Source organism: Ursus arctos, unplaced genomic scaffold, assembly GCF_023065955.2.
Source record: "Ursus arctos isolate Adak ecotype North America unplaced genomic scaffold, UrsArc2.0 scaffold_3, whole genome shotgun sequence".
In the NCBI taxonomy this organism is placed as follows: Eukaryota; Metazoa; Chordata; class Mammalia; order Carnivora; family Ursidae; genus Ursus; species Ursus arctos.
The window spans coordinates 60,086,055-60,107,166 of NW_026622985.1; the positions used below are offsets into that span (position 1 = coordinate 60,086,055).

General features: G+C 36.9%; 1 protein-coding gene and 1 pseudogene across 5 annotated transcripts in view; both read left to right on the forward strand.

Annotated features, from left to right (window-relative positions):
* The window catches only part of BBS9 (Bardet-Biedl syndrome 9), a 416,531-nt gene that overhangs the window by 191,748 nt on the left and 203,671 nt on the right, over window positions 1–21,112 (forward strand). For all 5 annotated transcript variants that reach the window (XM_026509007.4, XM_026509016.4, XM_026509017.4 and 2 more), the window contains 2 exons: window positions 2,639–2,734; window positions 18,630–18,802. In XM_026509007.4, coding sequence (XP_026364792.2) covers window positions 2,639–2,734; window positions 18,630–18,802 — 269 coding nt within the window. The remainder of the gene's footprint in view (window positions 1–2,638; window positions 2,735–18,629; window positions 18,803–21,112) is intronic.
* LOC113265674 (guanine nucleotide exchange factor for Rab-3A-like) lies at window positions 3,929–14,977 on the forward strand (annotated as a pseudogene).

Consider the following 21,112-nt stretch of genomic DNA (forward strand, 5'->3'; position numbering starts at 1 on the left):
GATTAAATGAGTAAGATTTTTTTTGAGCTCCATGAATCGATTTTTGCCCCCTTGAGGCAGTATTTCCCCATTAAAAATACATGGATGCATGATACAGTGTATGTATTTAGCTTACCACAGTCTATCTTTAGGTGATGTTATAGTGCATCACATATAGTATAAGAATCATGCAATATTCTACTTCCGTTTCACCCCTTTCAGCCTTTGTGCTCTTGTTGTCTTATTTTTTATATCCACATGTATTTTAACTTATAATACATTGTTATAAATTTTGCTTTAAACAGTTGATTATTTTTTAAGATATATTAGTAATAAGGACAATAATTTTATATATTTACACATGTAATCGCCTTTTCTACTGCTCTTCATGCCTTTTTGCAGAACCAGATATCCATCTGGTATCAATTTCCTTTTTTTTTTTTTTTTTTGGAAATTCTTCTTTAACATTTCTTTTAGTGCATAGATACCGTTGATTTTTTTCGTTTTCTTATGTCTGAAAATGTTTTTTTTTTCATCTTTTTGGAAGATATTTTCATTGAGTAAAGAATTGTAGGTTGACAGTTTTTTTCTTTTAATTTTTAAAGATTGCTCCACTATTTTCTGGCATTTCATTGACAAGACATATGCTGTTCTTCTGTATGTAACTTCACATTTTTCCTTCGGCTGCTTTTAAGGTTTTTTTCTTTGAGCAATTTAATTTTGGTGTTCCTTCATATTGTTTTTTGTTTTGTTTTGCTTTTTTTTTTTAAGATTTATTTATTTGAGAGAGAGAGAGAACACATGCATTCTTGGGGGATGGGTAGAGGGAGAGAATCTTCAAGCAGACTTCCCCTTGAGCCTGGGGCTTGATGTCATGACCGATGAGATCATGACCTGAGTCAAAACCAAGAGTCGGATGCTTAACCAGCTGAGCCACCCAGGTGCCCCTTGTTTTATTTTTATTTTTCTTATGCTTGGGGTTTGTTAAGATTTTTTGATCTGTAGTTTATAATTTTCATCCAATTTGCAAAATTTTGGTCATTATTTTCTCAAGTATTTTTTTCTTCTCTTTGTAACTCTCTCCTCTCTGATACTCTGTCCTGTGAACTTTTGATACTTTAGCCTTCCCAGACTCCCAACTCTTCAACTTGGGAAGAATGTTAGGTTGCACCTGGGTTACCCCTCCCTGTGTTGTGGCTTGGAAATTTTCTCTAGGAAGTATGCTGGGGCATTCATAGGGTTCACTTTGTTCTTTGTCAGGGATCATTGTTGGTCATTTCCTGGCCTCCATTTTCTTCGAAAGTGTTTCATATATTTTGTCCCATTTTTTAGTTGTTATAAGTAGAAGGGCAAATTTGGTCCTGGTTTCCTCACCTTGGCCTGAAGTGAAAGTCTTCATTGTTACAATTTTTATTTGTTTTTGAGTCAGGATTCAAATGTGGTTCATTTATTGCAGTTTTTGATATAAATTTTTTGTTATCTCTTCTTCTATAGGTTTCCCCCTTCTCTCTTTTTAATTTTCAGTTGATTTGTTGAAGAGTAAGATTATTTTTTCTGTGAGTTTCCCACACTCTGAATTTTGCTGATTACATCCCTGTGATGTTTAATAGTTTCTCTGTCCACTTTATTGCCTGTTAACTGGTAGTTGCACCTAGAGGTATTAGAGTCAGGATTGATTATTTTGACCACACTGCTCCCATGAATTGGTAGTATATACTTTCAGCAGGGAGTACATATTATCTGTTTCTCTCTCTCTCTCTCTCTCTCTCTCTCTTTTTTTGTATGTTAACAACCATTGATTTTATTTTATTTTGTTTTATTTTTTAAATAATTTTTATTTTGTTATATTAGTCACGATACAGTACATCCCCAGTTTTTGATGCAATGTTCCACGATTCATTATTTGCATATAACACCCAGTGCACCATGCAATATGTGCCCTCCTTAATCACTCATTTATGGAACAACCATTGATTTTAATGCTGAGATCCATTAAATTTATTGAGGTTGAAAAATGATATCTATTTCTTTCAAGCTTTCTTTAATATTTTGCTAGCTTATTTCTATACAGAGAACTTTTCCCTTATCTACTGTTGGCTATAAGGTGCAGTTTGAGTAGGATCATCTGGATAAATGTTTGGTTCTTTGTCTTACTGATTTTTAAAATATTGAGTTGATTCTCTAGAAGCCTCCATTAGTGAACATTTGGCCTTTTTCATTTTTAGTATCAATATGAACATGTGTTCTTTAAATATTTTTGATGTGTTTCACTTTTTTGATACTCAAATATTTTCATCTCTAGCCAGTTAATCTCTTTAAGTTGGCTTTTACTTTCGTACTACTCTACTAGTCACCGGTAGTTTCCTTGCTTTCTGGTGTGACAGGTGCACTAGATTTATCTTGTGCGTTTCCTGCCTCAAACCTAGAATGAAGCAGTAGAAGGAAGGAGATTAAATGATTCAGAGTGTTATTGTGAGGGAGAGATTTAAGCATTTGGGAATTACCATGGAAATCAGCTTATATATTCTAATTCATACATGGGCTTTCAGCATGACTGGTGACAAAAAATACTTGTCATCAACTAAACTTCCTATTTCAAATATTAAGTGTTTTTCTTTGTGGTTATATAAGGTGACCTTTGTTTTTCTTTTCTTTGTAGGCTTTGCCAGTCAGTCAGAAGACGATCAGGTGAATGTAATGGGTTTTCGCTTCTTAGGAGGGTCCCGAGTCACTCTTCTTGCTTCTAAAACCTCTCGTAAGTAAAACTATGGTATTATTGCTTTTGACGTTTTCTATTGAAGATACTACATCATAGATCATTATCACGTCAAGGATTTCTGGAAAGGATGTGTTCAGTTAGTTATTAAAAACTAGGAGCCATGGTACTACGTATTTGGGACATAAAAGTTACAAGCTAGGATTCTGTTTTATTAGAGATATGTAACTTTGGTTTTGGGGATTAGGAGAATTTGAGAGAGCAATTTAAAGAATTGAAAATATTGTTGAGATAGGTATATGCTGAACTAGGTTTTAGGAACTACTAGAAACTGGAATTAATTTGTGTGTGTATATGTATTCATATATCTTCCTTTTGGACATTGGCAAAGATGAAAGTGAAAGTGTGAATAGCTTTTGCTGACACTAATCTTAGAATGAAAAATAGTAATTATATATTCAAGTTTGAATTTCAGATGTAAATATTCTTCATTGATTTGGTTGCTTCATATGAGAATAATAGTTGAAACTATTCAATGTAAAACTGACTTCTGATGGATGTGGGATACTGAAGCTGCTAAACTCATTGAGTTATATACACCTTCATGGAAATAAAGTAAATATTAAGTGTTTGTGTTTAACGAATTTTAGGAACACTAAGGGTATTAGGGTGAATAAATGCATATATTGATATTTATATGTTAAAAAAGTTTGGCTGAGTACACTCTAATTTTAAAATCTCTGCAGTTTGTGAAATGGGCTTCCACTTTCTACTTTATGCATTTGCAGTTTTAGTTGGTTATTTCTTGCATGATCAGAAGTTATAGAAAAATAAGGACATATCCCTTTTGAAAAATGAAGGTGTTAGCAGGAGGAATATAAACACATTCCTATTTTAGAAACTAACAATTGTACAGTTCTGGAATATATAGATTGGTGGCTGGTGAAATAGACTTGGATACAACTAAAAATTCTACAATAAGGCATAGAAATCAAAGAAAATTCTAAAAAGAATGAGAGGATTCTGTACTTTTCATGCCCTTTTTGACTGATCATGATTGCAGTCCTTTTTGCATTGGCACCATTCTGCTTTGATTAGATTTAATCTTCAGTTCAATGATGGAATTATTTTAGTACATTTCTCTTTATTAAACTGTTCTCTGTAGTTAAACTAAAAATTTGTTGCCAACGTTTCCTTGGGAAATTGTACACATCTGTTTGACTTCAGTTGATGATGCCGTATGATGAATCTGAAATTGAGGTTACTAAAAAAAGGCAAAGAGTTATTCTTGGTGCAAGTGGGAATACTTATGTCCTAATTTGTCCTTTTTCAGATAAGGTATGTCTTAGAACATAGCTGTTGGCTATGATTACCTTAAAATTTCTAAATTTCACCAAATATCCAGGTATATAACTGATTTACTCACATTCATCTGAATATATGGCAGTGCCTTCATAGCCATAGAATGGACAGACAGACGAAATAATAAGGACCTTTTAAATAAGGAACCAAATGAGCTATATAAACTGAAACCTGAAAAGTAGCTATTATGATTCCCTGAAGGTTTTTTGGCTTCAATGACACACAGAATTCTACCTAGAAAATGCCCTTTGGTGATAAAGGGAGGTAGGTATGAAGAGAGTGGTTTTCTGGGGTTGAGGCACATATTGTGCGCTTTCCTGCTGTATCATAGTGTTTATCCCCAAGAAAGGAATGAAGTAATTTGTACCCACTCTATGTTTGGCATCTTTCTTTTTTGTGAAAAGCACATAGTTTTTGGTCTAGAAATCTGAGTTGACAGAAAAATCCTATATATGGAAAGAACCCAATATTTTTTCCCTAGTAAATAACGAAGTGCTTTGTAAGTTGCCTTTGGATATTGGGTAGTTATTCCTGTGGGCTCCACATAATCATCTCTTTTTAAAACCTGCCTGATAATTAACCAAGTCTTGAAGTGTGCCGATGGTAATTGTAGTTCAATTTCCTGATTAGTTATAGGTCAGCCAAAGCAGACAAGAGAAAAGCAAATGCAGTTCATGTCTAAGATATCAAATCACATTCTCTGGGGGAACTGAACAGGTTTTTATTTTCAGAAAATAGAATAGTGCTTTAGTGTAATTAGAATTTATTATGTGAATTCTGGAAAAACAAAGTGTTGAAGATAGAAATACTTAGAAGAAACACTCTTTACTAGAGAAATTTCTGAAAATGATTTCCAGAGTCCTAAATTGAAAATATTAAGACAGGTGATGGCTATGTTTGTTACCTTGATTGTAGTGATAGTTTTACAAGTGTATGCATATGTCCAAATTCATCAAATTTTAAACATTAAATACATGCAGTTTTTTGTATATCAATTATACCTCTGTAAAGTTGTTAAAAGTAATAAGGTAAAATTTTATGAGATCAAGTATTTTTATAAGCAGAATGGTCAATATTTGTACTTAAAGGTCGATTATTTTGACTGATTCAGTACAGTGGGATTTCAGAAGAAATATGCTATTGCCTAAGCGCTTGTATATGCTGCCATGCTACTTTCTTAAGCTCCATTTCCAGTGACTTATTCTCTCACCTTCCTCCCCCTCCTTTCTCTCTATATTTTTCTTGGTGTTTCTTATCTGTTTCTATTTTTTGTCTTGTTTCATTATTTATTTATTTATTTACTTATTTATTTAAATTAGACAACATATAATACATCATTAGTTTTTGATGTAGTGTTCAATGCTTCATTAGTTGTTTCATTTTTAAAATTAATTAATTTATTTGAGAGAGAGAGAGAAACTGAGCACATGAACTAGGGGAAGGGGCAGAGGGAGAGGGAGAGAATCTCAAGCTGACTCCCTGCTGAGCATGGAGCCTGATGTGGGGCTCGTTCTCAGGACCCTGAGATCATGAGCCGAGCCAAAATCAAGAGTTGGATGGATGCTCAACCAACTGAGCCACCCAGGTTTCCTTCTGTTTCTATTCTGATCTTTATCTGTACTCTATTTATACCTTGCCTTATTCCACTTATTTCTTCAAGGATTAAAAATAGTTTACAAGTTTCTAGAATATGAAAGGTGAAAATAAATAGTTGAAGGAAACACAGAAAATAAGAGCAGGAAATTAATAAAGATATGAATAAGATTGGGGCGCCTGGGTGGCACAGCGGTTAAGCGTCTGCCTTCGGCTCAGGGCGTGATCCCGGCGTTGTGGGATCGAGCCCCACATCAGGCTCCTCCGCTATGAGCCTGCTTCTTCCTCTCCCACTCCCCCTGCTTGTGTTCCCTCTCTCGCTGGCTGTCTCTATCTCTGTCAAATAAATAAATAAATAAAATCTTTAAAAAAAAAAGATATGAATAAGATTAATATTCAGAAACATATACTGTACAGTCCATGGGGTACAGACTCAAAATGATAAGAAAACATTTTAGTTCCAGTTTTCAGGATGGTCAAAGGATAAAATCAAGTAAGTTGTTTAGGAGATGCACAACCATTACTGATGCTGAGTCCAAAATGAAATTTCTGAATTCACAAGGACAACTTCTTCAGTACTGTCTCTGTAGGTTATTTTTATAATTATAATGTTATGTGATTACAATTTATGTGTAACAAATTTCATAGAGCTTTAAAAATAATGATGAATTCAATTTACTAAATATAGTACTATCTCAGCACAAATCAGTGCCGTGTAAGCATCAGCTTAATCCAAGGAGAAATTTAGAGTATCTAGTGTTACAAGTTTTTAGTATCTAGTATTTTCACTAAGAACTGGACAACCAAGGGTTGCCTGGGTGGCTCCGTCGGTTAAGTGTCTGCCTTCAGCGCAGGTCATGATTTCAGGGTCCTGGGATCCATCCCCACGTTGGGCTACCTGCTTAGCTGAGAGACTGCTTCTCCCTCTCCATATCCCTCTGCCTTTCCCCTCCACTTGTGCTCTCTCTCTCTCTTAAATAAATAAATAAATAAAGTCTTAAAAAAAAAAGAATTAGACAACCAAATTCACTAATTCAGAAGTGAGATATAGCTGAAAGAGTTGTGGGTTTTGTTTTGCTTTATTTATTTTTTAATTTTTAAAAAAGATTTTATTTATTCATTTGACAGAGAGAGAGAGAGCACAAGCAGGGGGAGTGGCAGGCAGAGGCAGAGGGAGAAGCAGGCTCCCTGCTGAGCAAGGAGCCTGATAGGGACTCCATCCCAGGATCCTGGGATCATGACCTGAGCCAAAGGCAGATGCTTTACCAACTGAGCCATGCAGGCGCCCTTGTTTTGTTTTAAAATGAGCACTATTAGAACATGCTTCGATAATTGTGAAAAGATTGAGTTCAGTGGGAGAGGCTGATGATCAGGAAAAAGAAGGGGACTCACAAAACAACGATGTCCTTGAGAAGAAGAAAGGATGTGGGTTGTAGAGCTTGGGGGCAGGGGAGATTGAAGGATAGGCCTTTGTAAATTTATTGTGATAGGATTGGATGTAGGTCCAGAGAGATTTTGTAGATTTGTTGTTGGGATGATAAAGGAGCTCTGATGGTGTCTAGATTTGAAAAAAAAGGTATGACATTGGTGTCTTGGAAAATAAGAAAGCAAACTCAGGAAAGGATAAGGCAATTTTGAGTACCCATTTGAAGTTTCAGATACTGAATTTTGAAATGAAACCAAGTCATCCTTAGACAATTTTCTCTGGCAGTGATTTGTTTATTAGCATCCAAGCAACTAAAGTCAGGACTGGAACTTTGAAACAGGTAATTGCAAGTAAAATATTTTTATGAGAATGATTATAATAGTGGGCTACCAAATTTAAGCTGATAAGAAGAGAAATAAAGATTAGAGAAAACTGATACGTGGTGAAAATTAATGGGTTAAATGGATCACGAGTCTTAATAAGGTTTCAGAAGTGGCATAGTGGGAGTTGTAGAACAATTTGAACTAGAAGAATAAAAGGTGGTGGTGGTCAGAGAATGAATGAGATGTTGATATCAGGGTTCAGAGGAACTGCAGATTCTGATAAAGACAAGGTAATCGGACAAGATATGACCTTGGGGAGTGGATTGTGAAGATGCAAGAAGACCAGTGGAGACAGGGCTTTCAAGGAAATGAGGTGTCCTAGTTGTGGATATTAAAAGAGCCTGTTTGATGTTAGTACAAAAAATTAGAGGACAATGGAAAATTTTCCCCAAGATCTGAGGAAATGATTTTCAAATTAGAATTTTGTGCCTTGCTAAACTGGTAGTTAACAATGACTGCTGAGTAAGCATGTACTCTCAGTGTCACAAGTAGGGCTAAGCAGTTGCAAATAGCAAATTTATGTAGCTTCAGGTAGGCCTTTGGAAAATGGGAAAGATAGCTAATACACTGAACACTTCAATATCCTGAAAGATTTTAACATACTGGAAAGAGTGATTGGATTGATTAAGGTCAAGTGTAAAAGTCTTTGCTTGTCTGTTTAGATTATTTTGCTTTCAGATATAATGAAAAAAATATAGTCATGTATGTGAATAAGTGTTGGGCCTTGAAAAAGGCTTTCTTTTTGCACCTGCCCAAAAGAAAGCATATATGATCTTGAACTGTGCTAACCAAAATCTGTTTAGAACAAGGAAAGTAAGGGTCTTGCTCTATTTCATCTGAGTAGGCTATACCTTTGTTCATTTTTCATTCAGCAGACATAGTAGATATAAAGACTGTCGTGGCTCCTGTGGAGCTCCTGGACTAATGGGAGAGACAAAGAGGGAACCGATAATAGAATGCTTGGTAAGCTTACAGAAATACACTTTAGGTGTAATTGAACCCAAATGAATAAGGTCCCATGAGATTTTATTTGTAAAGGATCTTGAGGAATGAATAGGACATTATTAGGTGGAAGGCATTTCAGAAAGAGGAGAAGGTTATTAAAACATGGGGTTTTAGAGATCAGTAAATTTTCTTCTGTGCCTGGAAGTTTATATAGTAGGGGCTCTGTGAGAGTCCTTTTTTATTTTAAATTTTTACTTAATTTTTTTTAAGTATGCTCCATGCCCAGTGTGGAGCCTCACACAAGGCTTGAACTCATGACTCTGAGATCAAGACCTGAGCTGAGATCAAGAGTCAGATGCTTAACCGACTGAGCCACCCAGGTGCTTCTGTTCACCAAAAATTTAGAGACAGATGTAATGATCAAATCTAATGTATACAGTGATTCATCAATATAATATGACTGTTAATATTTATCTTAGAATTTCTTAGTGGTATTACCAAAGGGCAGTGGGAATAATATATAAATCCAGATTGGAAAAAAGCTTCCTGAAAAGTAAACTTAGAGAAATTATCCATAGTTTCTACTAATATTGAAGAAGTTGTATATTTAGAATATTATACTAATATCTACTGAAATTGTTTGTATTACTTCCTCCAACTTTTTGGTTTAAAAAGCATTCATCTGCTTATCTATCTCACATTTTAGAATTTCCAAATAGCATAAATTATATTTATGCATTGTTTATAATATGAATACAAACATTATTTATTTTGATGAACTTCAGATGTTCTGACATGCATAGAGACTGATGTGATACATTTTTGTGCCCTGTTTAGTTAAGTATATTATTTTCTCCATTTGTAGTAGAGTGGAATGGCAATTGACTGGGCTCCAATTATCCAAATTTATTTCATTTGGAGGCTGAAATGGTTATTTCCACTGAGCTGCTATTACAAGATGCAAAGGAAAAGAGATAAAAAAAATAAATTGAATGTTCATTTTGGCAGCTATTTTAATTATGAATATTGTAACAGTGTATATTAAAATACAACTTTCTTCTTTCATGTTATATTATAAATAGAAAATTTTATTTCTCCTTTCCATGAAATGTATACTCTGGAAAGTCTCCAGGGCAATATTAACCATCTTGGAGTATTAATACTGAGAAAATGCTTAATAATAAAAATAATGCCTTATAAATCCTTGACTCACTGATTCTTGTTGATTTTTGGTAATCTGAAAAAAATCAACTTAAGATATTGTGTTTATATTTCTAAGTCTTAAGTCTAATTGTAAAATTTTTCATTACAAAAAATTTTAGTTTTCTTTTTTCCCCTGAATGTGTTGATGAAAATAAGAAAATCATTGAAGGGAAAATTTTAAATTACAGAAAATATCACACCTATTTAAATGTTTATTATGGTTTTTACATTTCTGTTATTTGGTGAAATTCCTGTGCTATACTTGGTCACAGTAGAGTTCTGTCTTCGTCCATTTGGGCTGTTATAACAAAACACCATAGATTGTTGGCTTTTGTACAACAGTAATTTATTTCTCATAGTTCTCGAGGCTGCCAAGTCCAAGTTCAAGGCGCCAGTAGAGTGGGTGTCTGATGGGGGAATACCTCTTGGTTTACGGGTATCTGTCTTTTTGCTGTGTCCTCACATGGCAGAACAGACAAGGGGGCTCTCTGGAGTTTCTTTTATAAGGTCACTAATCTCATTCACGAGGGCTCCACCCTCATGACCTTATCACCCAGAGGCCCCATTTCCAAGTACCATTGCCTTGGACCTTAGGATTTAACATATGAATTTGGAGGGGACACAAAATTCAGTCTATAGCAAGTACCTGCTGGGTATCTGGAATTTTATTTATGTTTGAGTTTTTCATAGAGCTTGAGATTTTTCACTTGTTTCATTCCATACTTTTTGTATCAGATAGTTTTAATTTTTACAATCAGTATGTTTTGAACATCTAATTGTCTTGGTCTAAATTTAAAATACAAAGTTAGATTGTGTTTGTATAGACCTCTTCCATACAGTATTATATTTGATGTTCATACTAACCTTGTGAAGTATGTCTTATTTTCCCATTGTGTACATGAAAAAAATTGAAGATTTGATCATTTATTTGTACTGAAGTCACAGATTTAAAAATTTACTAAATTTTAAGTTTTGATTAGATGCTAAGACTAGAGAAACAGAGGATTTTCTTCCTAACATGATGCCTTTAGTTACTATCCATGCCACCACCATCTGTGACCTGGACCTTGGTCATAATGTCCTGTCAGTCTGTTCTGTCCCCTTTCTGATTCATTTTCTACTTGGCAACTCTAATAATAAAAACAAATAAATAAATAATCACAAATTATATCACGCCACTCTCCAGCTTGAAATCCTTTGTGTTTTTGGTAATATTCAAACTCTTTACCCACCTTTATAGTCCTCTCTGTGTGCTCTGGCCCTGGCCTAACACCTGGCCCCATCTAAGGATGCTCACTTCCTCACTCTGGCCTTCTCTCAGTTTCTGGTACCTGTCTGACATTTTCTGCCTTGAAGTCTTTGAGTTTGCCAGTCTGTCTACTTGAACTGTTCTTCCCATCATTAAAGTCCAAACTTTATGACAAAACGATGAGAAATGTGGGGTCTAGATGCAAATTGATAGTTGAAATCCCAGCTCTCCTTACAATCTGAATGACTTTGGAAAAATTAACAATGCCTATATTCTCATCTATAAAATGGGGATAAAACTGTACAATTATATTATGTAAGAATCAAATGAGATAATCCCTAAAAAGCATGTAGCAATTTCCTGGTATGCTATATGTGCCAGGTAAATTTTAGCTACTAGTATTATTTTTATCACTATTACTTTTAGTACTACCACTGATGTCAGTTTCTCAGTGTAGGTTTCTGTGACCCATAGTATCTCAAGAAAGAGGACCCATTCATCTTTATTATAACACCTTTTTTTCATCTGCATTCTAATTCTTTCATAACTTGTAACTATTTATTTGTTGTTTACTTATTTATGTTATGCTCTTACCACTAGGATGAAAACCGGGACAAGTAGGTTGTCTCCCCAGCACTTACATTTCATAGTTTTTGAATGGGTGAATAGATGTAGTGTTACCTGAATGTCCTTGAGACTGTCAACCAAAGATATTCTTGCCTTGTGGCCCTTGCCTAAAGGGTGCTACATTTCATTTCCCACGTTTGCCCCTCTGCTTTGAACCTACTGGACATGACTTTTCTCTGTTACTTTACCTTATAGAGCTGAAGTCTTTGTTTGCCTGCTATGGGGGATTGAGATGGGTCTCTCAGAGAGTTCGTAGGTCTCTGTTCAGATAATTTAAATCCTGATGAAAAGAGAAGGGAAATGTTTAGACATGCCCACGTTTCATTTTGTCACATTAGGGATTTTGTTGTCTGCCAGGGTGGGGAAAGGAGTTCTGGTTGTAGGCAGCAGAGACAAGACACTTTACTTCTGGGGGAGAGTTCTAGGCACGGCTTCCTTTCTTGGCACAACATCCTTAATATAACACTTATGTCCACTGTATGCCGTGAATGTAGACTAAGCCCAGCACTTCCAAGGAGGCATTAGGATAGGTGCTAACTGGATTTGTCTTACACAATCAACAGTTAGCCCCTGGCCAGCTGATCTTGGGGCTACTGTTGGTATTCTGCTGAGAATCCTGTCCATGTTTTCCCCAGTGATAAATTCTGATAAATTTTCATGCTGACTTTGGTGAACAGACTTGCCTGGTCATACCTGAATACGCCTTGTTTTCAGATTTTCTTGCCGCTTATCTGCATGGGCAATTTAACAGAAACTGGTGTGATAATCTTGTTACAGCCCAGCATGACAACTGCTCACTTAGCTTCAGCCATACTAGCTTCCTCAGTGTTCCTGAAAGCACATTTCTGCCTCAGGGCCTTTATACTCAGTTCTCTGGGCTTGGAATGCTCTTCCCATAGATATCCTCATGGTTTGCTCCTTGGCTTCATTCAGGTATTTTGAAATGTATATTTTTTTACATGTTGGGCCGGTATGTAATTCTTTTAGATGTGTCACAATAATCCCAGTTGTTTATGTACCTCTCTTTTCAGGTATGCAAATTGTGACACATTTGTATTGGTAATTTAGAGCTGAATGGAATAACTTTTTTTTTCTGTATTTTTATTTCATTTTATATACAAGAAATTTTATTCTTTAGGTGTATTTAGACTGAATCCCATGTTTTTCTACCTGCTTGTGGAAGCCTATTCAAAAACCTTCTAGAACTAGAATGAATGAGATTTCCTTTGAAATATTAGCACATAATGTTTATGTAAAAAAATTATAGCTTTATCTAAAATGATAGCAAATTTTATAGCAAAAAAAGCCATTTTTTTTTTCATATCTGCTCTTTGGAAGTTACTGTATTAATTAGGTTCTGTGTGGGTCTAATGGAGTTTATGATGGAATCCCTGCCCTTAGTTTACACACTCTTGAGGAAATAATGGTGACAATGATGATAGTAGGTAACATTTGTTGAGTACTTACTACGTGGCAGGCAGCATTTCAAGAATTTTATTAAAATGAGCATTATTAAGGCACTGTGTCTTTTCACTTTCAGAATCTCAGGATCTGGGAGTGGTAAAGGATCCTGCTCAGTATTATGAATGTGGGAGGGAGCTCTTCTCTAATATTGTGGGGGGTATTCCTACAAGATCTCCATGGAGATTAGCAAGAAGGGCAGGGCTCTGAGCTCCTGAAGGAAGAGCCCAAAAGGAGCTGAAGCTGAAAGATGAGGACGATGAGCAGCTATGGGAGGTGTGGGAACCACTGGAGCAGGAGCTGGAGGTGTTGCTGATGGCCAGACTTTCTGAGGAAGCCCACAAGATGATATGAGAAGCTCTCATGAAATAGGTGGCATCAGAAAAGCTGCTGAAGGAAGTGACGGGTAGAATTGACATGCTGCAGGCGGACGTGACAGCCTTGAAGATGCCAGTCATCACATCCACATCCAGCCTCTCCCAGCCATGAGCCCCACTTGCAACTGCTGAACCCTACTAAGACTGGGCCCCACAAGGGCCAGGAACACTAGAAGCTCCCTCTGCCCAGCCGTGAGCCCCGCTGTGGGACATGCCATTGCCATGGATGAGGGGGCAGGGAAATGGGTGTGACTCTTTTTGCAGAATTCTAAGCCTGGAGGGAATTGCATATCACGGACAAGTCCTGTTTCTTCCTTGGAAGGGTGTACCCAGAGGATGTGGGCCCTTGCCTGGACTTTATAATGCGGGATTTCTTGGTGCTGTTGTGGGCCATTCTGGAGGACAACAAATGTTCACCATCTAGCCCATGGCTTTGCAGATGCTGCCACAGTAAGAGTGGACACAGTTAAGTGTGGAGGTGCCAACATATGCGCCCACACCTGCCAGTACCGCATGTGGCTCTGTCACTTTGAGAGCCACCACTACATCTCACCGTCCTCTCTAGCTCGGATCACAGTAGTGAGCAATTTTGTCACCTTCATCTGCTACATCCAGCAAGACCTGTTGCATAAGAGTATGAAGCCAGTGTTTTGGGAGATCACAAAGTTGCAAAAGGAGATGCAGCTGGCCCAGCTTAGCTTCTTTCCCTGGGAGGCCTAGGGTATTACCTGGGCCTGGAAGGGGGGCTATGGGCTGGGCAAATAGCTGCCCCAAAATGGACACATAAGAAGACAAGGTCCTAGAGCCAGTCCTGAGCCAGAAGCCAAACATCTGCCTAGGAGGGACAAATGGCCAGGACCTGAGGGCAGCACTGAGCTGGCACCACATATCTGTCCCAGGACAGATGGAGTGACAGATTTGTACGTGAGATGACCTGTCTTTCTTCCCTTTTGAGTTCTACAGTTTGAAGGAGATTTTCAAGAAAGCGCCAAATGCCAAAGGGCTCAGAGCCTTAAATGCTTCCACTGGAGTGAGCTAGTTCCCTACGTCCTGAGGCAGCTAACTCTACGAATATCTATAATAATTAAACAATACTTATTGTGCCTTCTGCCCTTTGCAGCTCCCTTGCTATTGTCTAACTCTCTACTATGTAATAGACCATCACATACTTGAAAATAGGAATATATCCCTTGTGGGGAAGTCCTGGCACTTTTGTGGCAATGTCAACCTTGATGGGGTATCCCTGAATCAGTAACGGCAGAAGCAGTGTTTACTCTTCCCCCATCGCTCCATCTTTCCAAGTCTGTGGTGAACTCCTTGAGGGCAGAGGCTCTTGCTTTATTACATGGTTTTATCCCCAGTACCTTGCACTGAGTTACGTAAATGAAGGAAGAGTGAATAAACACCAGTCTGGGATTAATATGTTGGGTCATCCCAAGCTTAGCTTGGATAGGACCCTAGATTTAGAGAATTCTAATACTGTATTTTGTCATCATCATTATTCTACCTCTTTACTGCTGCCCCACCACAGTTGTGCTTGTCCTGTTCTTAGAGCATTAGACATCCAGTGACATTTGTAAAGAAAGGTAAAAGCTGTTATATCTGACCTTAGCCCTATTCTCTTTGGTGGGGAGAAATGAGGAAATCATCTTATCAGCACTGTGGGCAGAAATCAGAATCCAGAATAAGACCAGGGTGAGGGGAGGGCTGGGGGACACTCCAGGGGAAATGATATGATAGCAGAGAACATCAGGGTGTTGGCCATATGCTATGGCAGGCATACCCAGTATATTTTATTCATTATGTAATTGAAATAGAGATGATTAGGAGAATGAGAGGAGATACATTTTTGAATTCTGTCACCAATTTAAAGATGACATATATTTATAGAATTTGTCAAGGTACCATGGGGAATGTAATAAATATTTCACATGTCCACATGTCATACTGCTTAGCGAGACCTTAGACTCCTTAGACAAGGAGACTGAGTTCATCTTTGTACTCCCAACGTTTCTTTCTGTATGAAATTGTACGTAATAGATGCTCAATAACTGGTGAATTATGTAGAATAGGGGAGTAGGTTCTAGATCTCAAAAAGTTTATAATCTCTTGGAGAAACTGAATATAATCATCTGGAAAGTTAAATAGAAATAAGAAAAAGTATATATGCTGACCAAATGGGATTTATTCCAGGTATATAATGCTGATTCAGTGCCTGAAAACCAATCAGTGTAATCCACTTGACTTTTGTAATCCATTAACTTTAGTTAATGACAATGTATCTGTGTGCACTCATTAATCATAATAAATGTACCATAATAGTGTAAGATATCAATAATTGGGGAAACTGGGTGAAGGGTATGTGGGAACTCTCTGTATAATCTTCATAATTTTTTTGTAAATCAAAAACTGTTCTAAAATTAAAAGTTAGTTTAAAAATGCATGGTTATATGTGGTTAAGTGCAGAGTAAACTGTAGACCTACTAAGTCTCTATATAAATCCAAACAGATATAATATTGTAATGTGGTTAAGATTAATAGCTAATCTTTGGTTAATAGCTTGAGTTCCAATCCCTGCCCTGTTATTATCTGGCTAGATGACTTTACAGATTATTTAATTCTTCTGTAAAATGGGGATAACAATATTTCCCCCATAAGGGTGTTGAGGTTTAAACCAGAGAGTGACTGCAGAGTGCTCAAGACAGTGCCTAGTATATATTAGGCTGCTATGGATGGTAGAGAAATAAAGATTTTTTTTAAGATTTTATTTATTTATTAGACAGAGATAGAGACAGCCAGCAAGAGAGGGAACACAAGCAGGGGGAGTGGGAGAGGAAGAAGCAGGCTCCCAGCTGTGGAGCCTGATGTGGGGCTCGATCCCAGAACGCCGGGATCACGCCCTGAGCCAAAGGCAGACGCTTAATGACTGAGCCACCCAGGCACCCCAGAGAAATAAAGATTTCTTGGGGGTAGGTAGGACTGAAGCCAGGTCTTGAAGAATAGGTAGGATTTAGACAGGTAGGGAAAAAGGATATATATTATGAATTCCAGCTCTGACATTTAATCTGCTTTGTGACCTTTGACAAGTCTCTGAAATTCTCTGTCTATAGTTTTCCTTTTTATTAAAAAGAGGTTGTTACAGTCACAGTGCTTGGTTCATAGTTGGTGCCTAACAAATAACAGTTGCTCTTATCATAGATGTAGTTACTGTCACGGCTGTCATCATTGTCGTTGTCATTAAATCAGGGTAGGGGATGGATAAGAATTGGGCTTTCTTGGAGCTGAGGTTTCAGCAAACGGAGGGAAACAAGATTTATATTTAGGGAAGAGTCTGATTACAAATATAAATAAAAGAACTATTAGAAAAATAGAAGACTTTGTGATTACAGGGATTTAAGCTGGCTACAATGTCTGGATGTGGGGGACTTTCTACAGAATAAGTTTTACTTCACATCAATATTCTGAAACAAATTAATGAATACCAAATTATACAATGGCTCTTTTCTTACCTTGTAAACAAAGCTTCCTTCCTTCCTCCCTTCCTCCCTTCCTTCCTTCCTTCCCCCCCTTTTTAAATACATTTTTAATATTGTTTATACATTTTCTTCACATCACTTTATTTTTAAAATTTTTTATTATGTTATGTTAGTCACCATACAGTACATCCTTAGTTTTTGATGTAGTGTTCCATGATTCATTGCTTGCGTATAACATCCAGTGCTCCATGCAATATGTGCCCTCCTTAATACCTGTCACCGGCCTATCCCAATCACCCATCCCCCTCCCCTCTGAAACCCTCAGTTTGTTTCTCAGAGTCCATAGTCTCTCGTGGTTCATTCCCCCTTCTGTTTACCCCCCCTTCATTCTTCCCTTCCTTCTCCTACAGATCTCCCTACTATTTCTTATGTTCCATAAATGAGTGAAACCATATGATAATTGTCTTTCTCTGCTTGACTTATTTCACTTAGCATAATCTCTTCCAGTCCCGTCCATGTTGCTGCAAATGTTGTGTAATCGTTCTTTCTGATGGCTCAATAATATTCCATTGTATATATGGACCACTTCTTCTTAATCCATTCGTCTGTTGAAGGGCATCTTGGCTCCTTCCACAATTTAGCTATTGTGGACAATGCTGCTATGAACATTGGGGTGCATATGGCCCTTCTCTACGCTACATCTGTATCTTTGGAGTAAATACCCAGTAGTGCAATTGCTGGATCATAGGGTAGCTCTATTTTTAACTTCTTGAGGGACCTCCACACTGTTTTCCAAAATGACTGTACCAACCTGCATTCCCACCAACGGTGTAAGAGGGTTCCCCTTTCTGCACATCCTCTCCAACATTTGTTGTCTTGCCTTGTCAATTTTTGCCATTCTAACTGGCGTAAGGTGGTATCTCAAGGTGGTTTTTATTTGAATTTCCCTGATGGCTAATGATTTTGACATTGGCCACAGCAACTTCTTTCATGACACATCTCCAAAGGCAAGAGAAACAAAAGAAAAAATGAACTTGTGGGACTTCATCAAGGTAAAAAGCTTCTGCACAGCCAAGGAAACAGTCAAAAAAACTAAGAGGCAGCCCACGGAATGGGAGAAGATATTTGCAAATGACACTACAGGTAAAAGACTGGTATCCAAGATCTATAAAGAACTTCTCAAACTCAATACACGAGAAACAAATGATCAAATCAAAAAATGGGCAGAAGATATGAACAGACACTTTTCCAATGAAGACATACAAATGGCTAACAGACACATGAAAAAATGTCCCTCCCTCTTTCTTTCTTTCTTTGGCTCAAATTTGGGTGTTTTTATTGTACTGAAACCTATGATAAGGGGCGCCTGGGTGGCACAGCGGTTAAGCGTCTGCCTTTGGCTCAGGGCGTGATCCCGGCGTTATGGGATCGAGCCCCACATCAGGCTCTTCCGCTATAAGCCTGCTTCTTCCTCTCCCACTCCCCCTGCTTGTGTTCCCTCTCTCGCTGGCTGTCTCTATCTCTGTTGAATAAAAAAAAAAAAAAAAAAAAAAAGAAACCTATGATAAGAAACAGAGAGAAAAGGACCATACTCTACAGCTTGCTACTGTGACCCCAAACCTTGGGAATTAAATTTGAAAATGTTAAGTGCTTGATGTAGAAAACTGCAATAAAGCAGTAGAAATCATATTTGTATTCCAAAAAAAACGCACAACACCACCTTTGTCCTTTTTGTTTGGGTATTTATGTCAGAGTTAGTGATAACTCATGTAATTTCAACTAGTAATTATGTGTTAATAAGCATTTTTCCTTAATTATTTTTTCTCTCTTAGAACGGTATCGCATTCAGAGTGAACAGTTTGAAGATCTTTGGCTCATAACGAATGAACTTATTATCCGCCTTCAAGAATATTTTGAAAAACAGGGAATCAAAGATTTTGCCTGTTCTTTTTCTGGATCTATGCCCCTTCAAGAATATTTTGAGTTGATTGATCATCATTTTGAGGTGTGTACTACCATAACTCATATTACCTGCAGTTTTTCAATATATGAAAGAGAAGGAGATGCTACAGAGGAAAGAATTCTAGTATACTTGGCTATTAGATCGAGTGCTTCAAGTAGTTATTTTATGTGGATGGTAGATTTTGTGTATCTGTTCCTGCCCTCTTGCCCAGTTTGTGATCACTTGCAGACATTAACAGAGTGGCTGCCTGGAGCTAAGCATGTGGTCTGGCTTCAGAACAGAGCTGATTTAATTCTCCCTCATTGGGACTTAACCTTTGACTCCAATAACCCAGTGTTAAAACTATTGGAGCTTATCGGCAGCCATTTGGCTAACTAATTCTAGCAGGCCATAAATGAGGTGTAATTATAAAGAAAAGTGATTTTTCCTTTTCTTTTTTAACAAGCACACCAGAACTTCTGCATCTGAATGAGGGTTAGCCACATAAAATATTCTTCAGTATCTGGCACAATGGGCACTTAGTAAATGCTGAATGATTAAATATCTAAATAAATAAGATCTGACAGTGACAGTGTTGCCTGAATATTTTTGCATTTCTTCTGTGGAAGAGCCTGTGTTAGATTGTCCTGAGTATCATGATGGTATAAAATCTTTATTCTTTGAAGATTGATTTGATATTTGGGAATAGTCAAGAGTCATGTTCTGTAAATGAACTGGACAAATGGCAGTCATTATTTTAAAAATCTCATGTGTTAAAAAAAATTCACCAGATTCTACTTAACTTATTTGCCCATAAATAGACTCAGTAGGCAATTACAAGGAGGAGGCAGATTACAAAAGGATTTTGAACATTATTCAAGGAAGCATTGGTTCTCTTGCATAACTACTTTTTAAGTACTCAGTAGGTTTTTGCATTTCAGTTTATAGACAGTGATATGTGTGTGTGTGTGTGTGTGTGTGTGTGTGTGTGTGTGTGACAGAGAGAGACAGAGAGAATATGTCATGTCACGTGAACGTTCTACCTAACGTTCAATCTCTTGGTCATTCTAAGAACATGGACTTTAACCTATAAAGACTTCTTTTAGTTGTGTGAACATAAAGGGAAAATTTCGGTGCATACAATCGCAAATAACATGTCATTATCAAATAAATTGAACTTACTTGGGTTATCTTTCATCTGTGCTGATAGTATTTTATAGGACTGTATGCTTTTGGCCAAATCACGGCACTAAAATTGACAGTTTAGGGAATACATTTAGGTATTTTAAGGATTGAGAACCTTTGCAGTCCTCTAGGATATATTTAAAAAAGTTCCTGCTTCACTGTGCAAAACTGGGATCTAGTGTTTTATGGAAGAGTCTACAAAAAGACTATACTAATTATGTTGTTTGTAATATTAAAAACACAAAATATTAGTTTCTGATTGCCTGTAAGTTTGACATACAGTTTCCCCCCCTTATTTACTGGCTGGTAAATCCCTGGAGTTTCCACATCAGGGGCATTTTCTTTCTGGGAATAGTTCAGGGAACATGATGAACTACAGGCAGTTCCATTTGTAATACAGTTAAAAAGCAATGTCATTATGCTTCCTTTCTCTCTGGCCCCACTCTCTGCTTAAAAAAAATATATATGATTTTAATCTTTGACTTAAGATGGCTTTTGGAATCCAAATGTCCCTTAGAGTTAGCTCCATGAAGGCAGGAATTTTTGTCTGTTTTATTCATTGCAATAATTTTAGCACCTAGAGAGCAATGCTTGGCCCTGGGATCAATAATATTTGTTAAATGTTGAAATTCTGACACATGAAAACATTTCAATCACTGATATTTGGTTACACATTGAATGGAATGATAACCTGGCTGATGTGTCAGTATTGAAAGTGTCTTACATTTTTTTGTGTTTCCTGAATTTAGTAAATGAAGTATTATAGCTGGAAATTATATTGTTAAGAGTGTATTATTGATAATCAGGCTAATGTTCTGTTTAAAAAATTTAGTTATTTAAAAAAATATCATTTAACTTTTGGTAATGAAAGGGTTTTTTTTTCCCCCCTTCAAGAGAATATTCTTTGATTTAGTTACTTAGTGCTTCTGAAATTGGGATTAAAAGACATTAATAAAATTCTAAGTTTTTTTTTTAATCATGTGTTTGGAGGATGCATACAGTGAAAAGGAAGTTTGGTTTGATATAAGAAATGTAAACTGTAATATGTTTGATTTCTGAACTTTTTTTTTTTTTTTTTGTGGGGGAGAGAGAGCGAGCATGTTTGAGCAGGGAGGGAGGGGCAGAAGGAGAGGAAGAAAGAGAATCTCAAGCAGGCTCCACACTCAGCTCAGAGCCAGATGCAGGGCT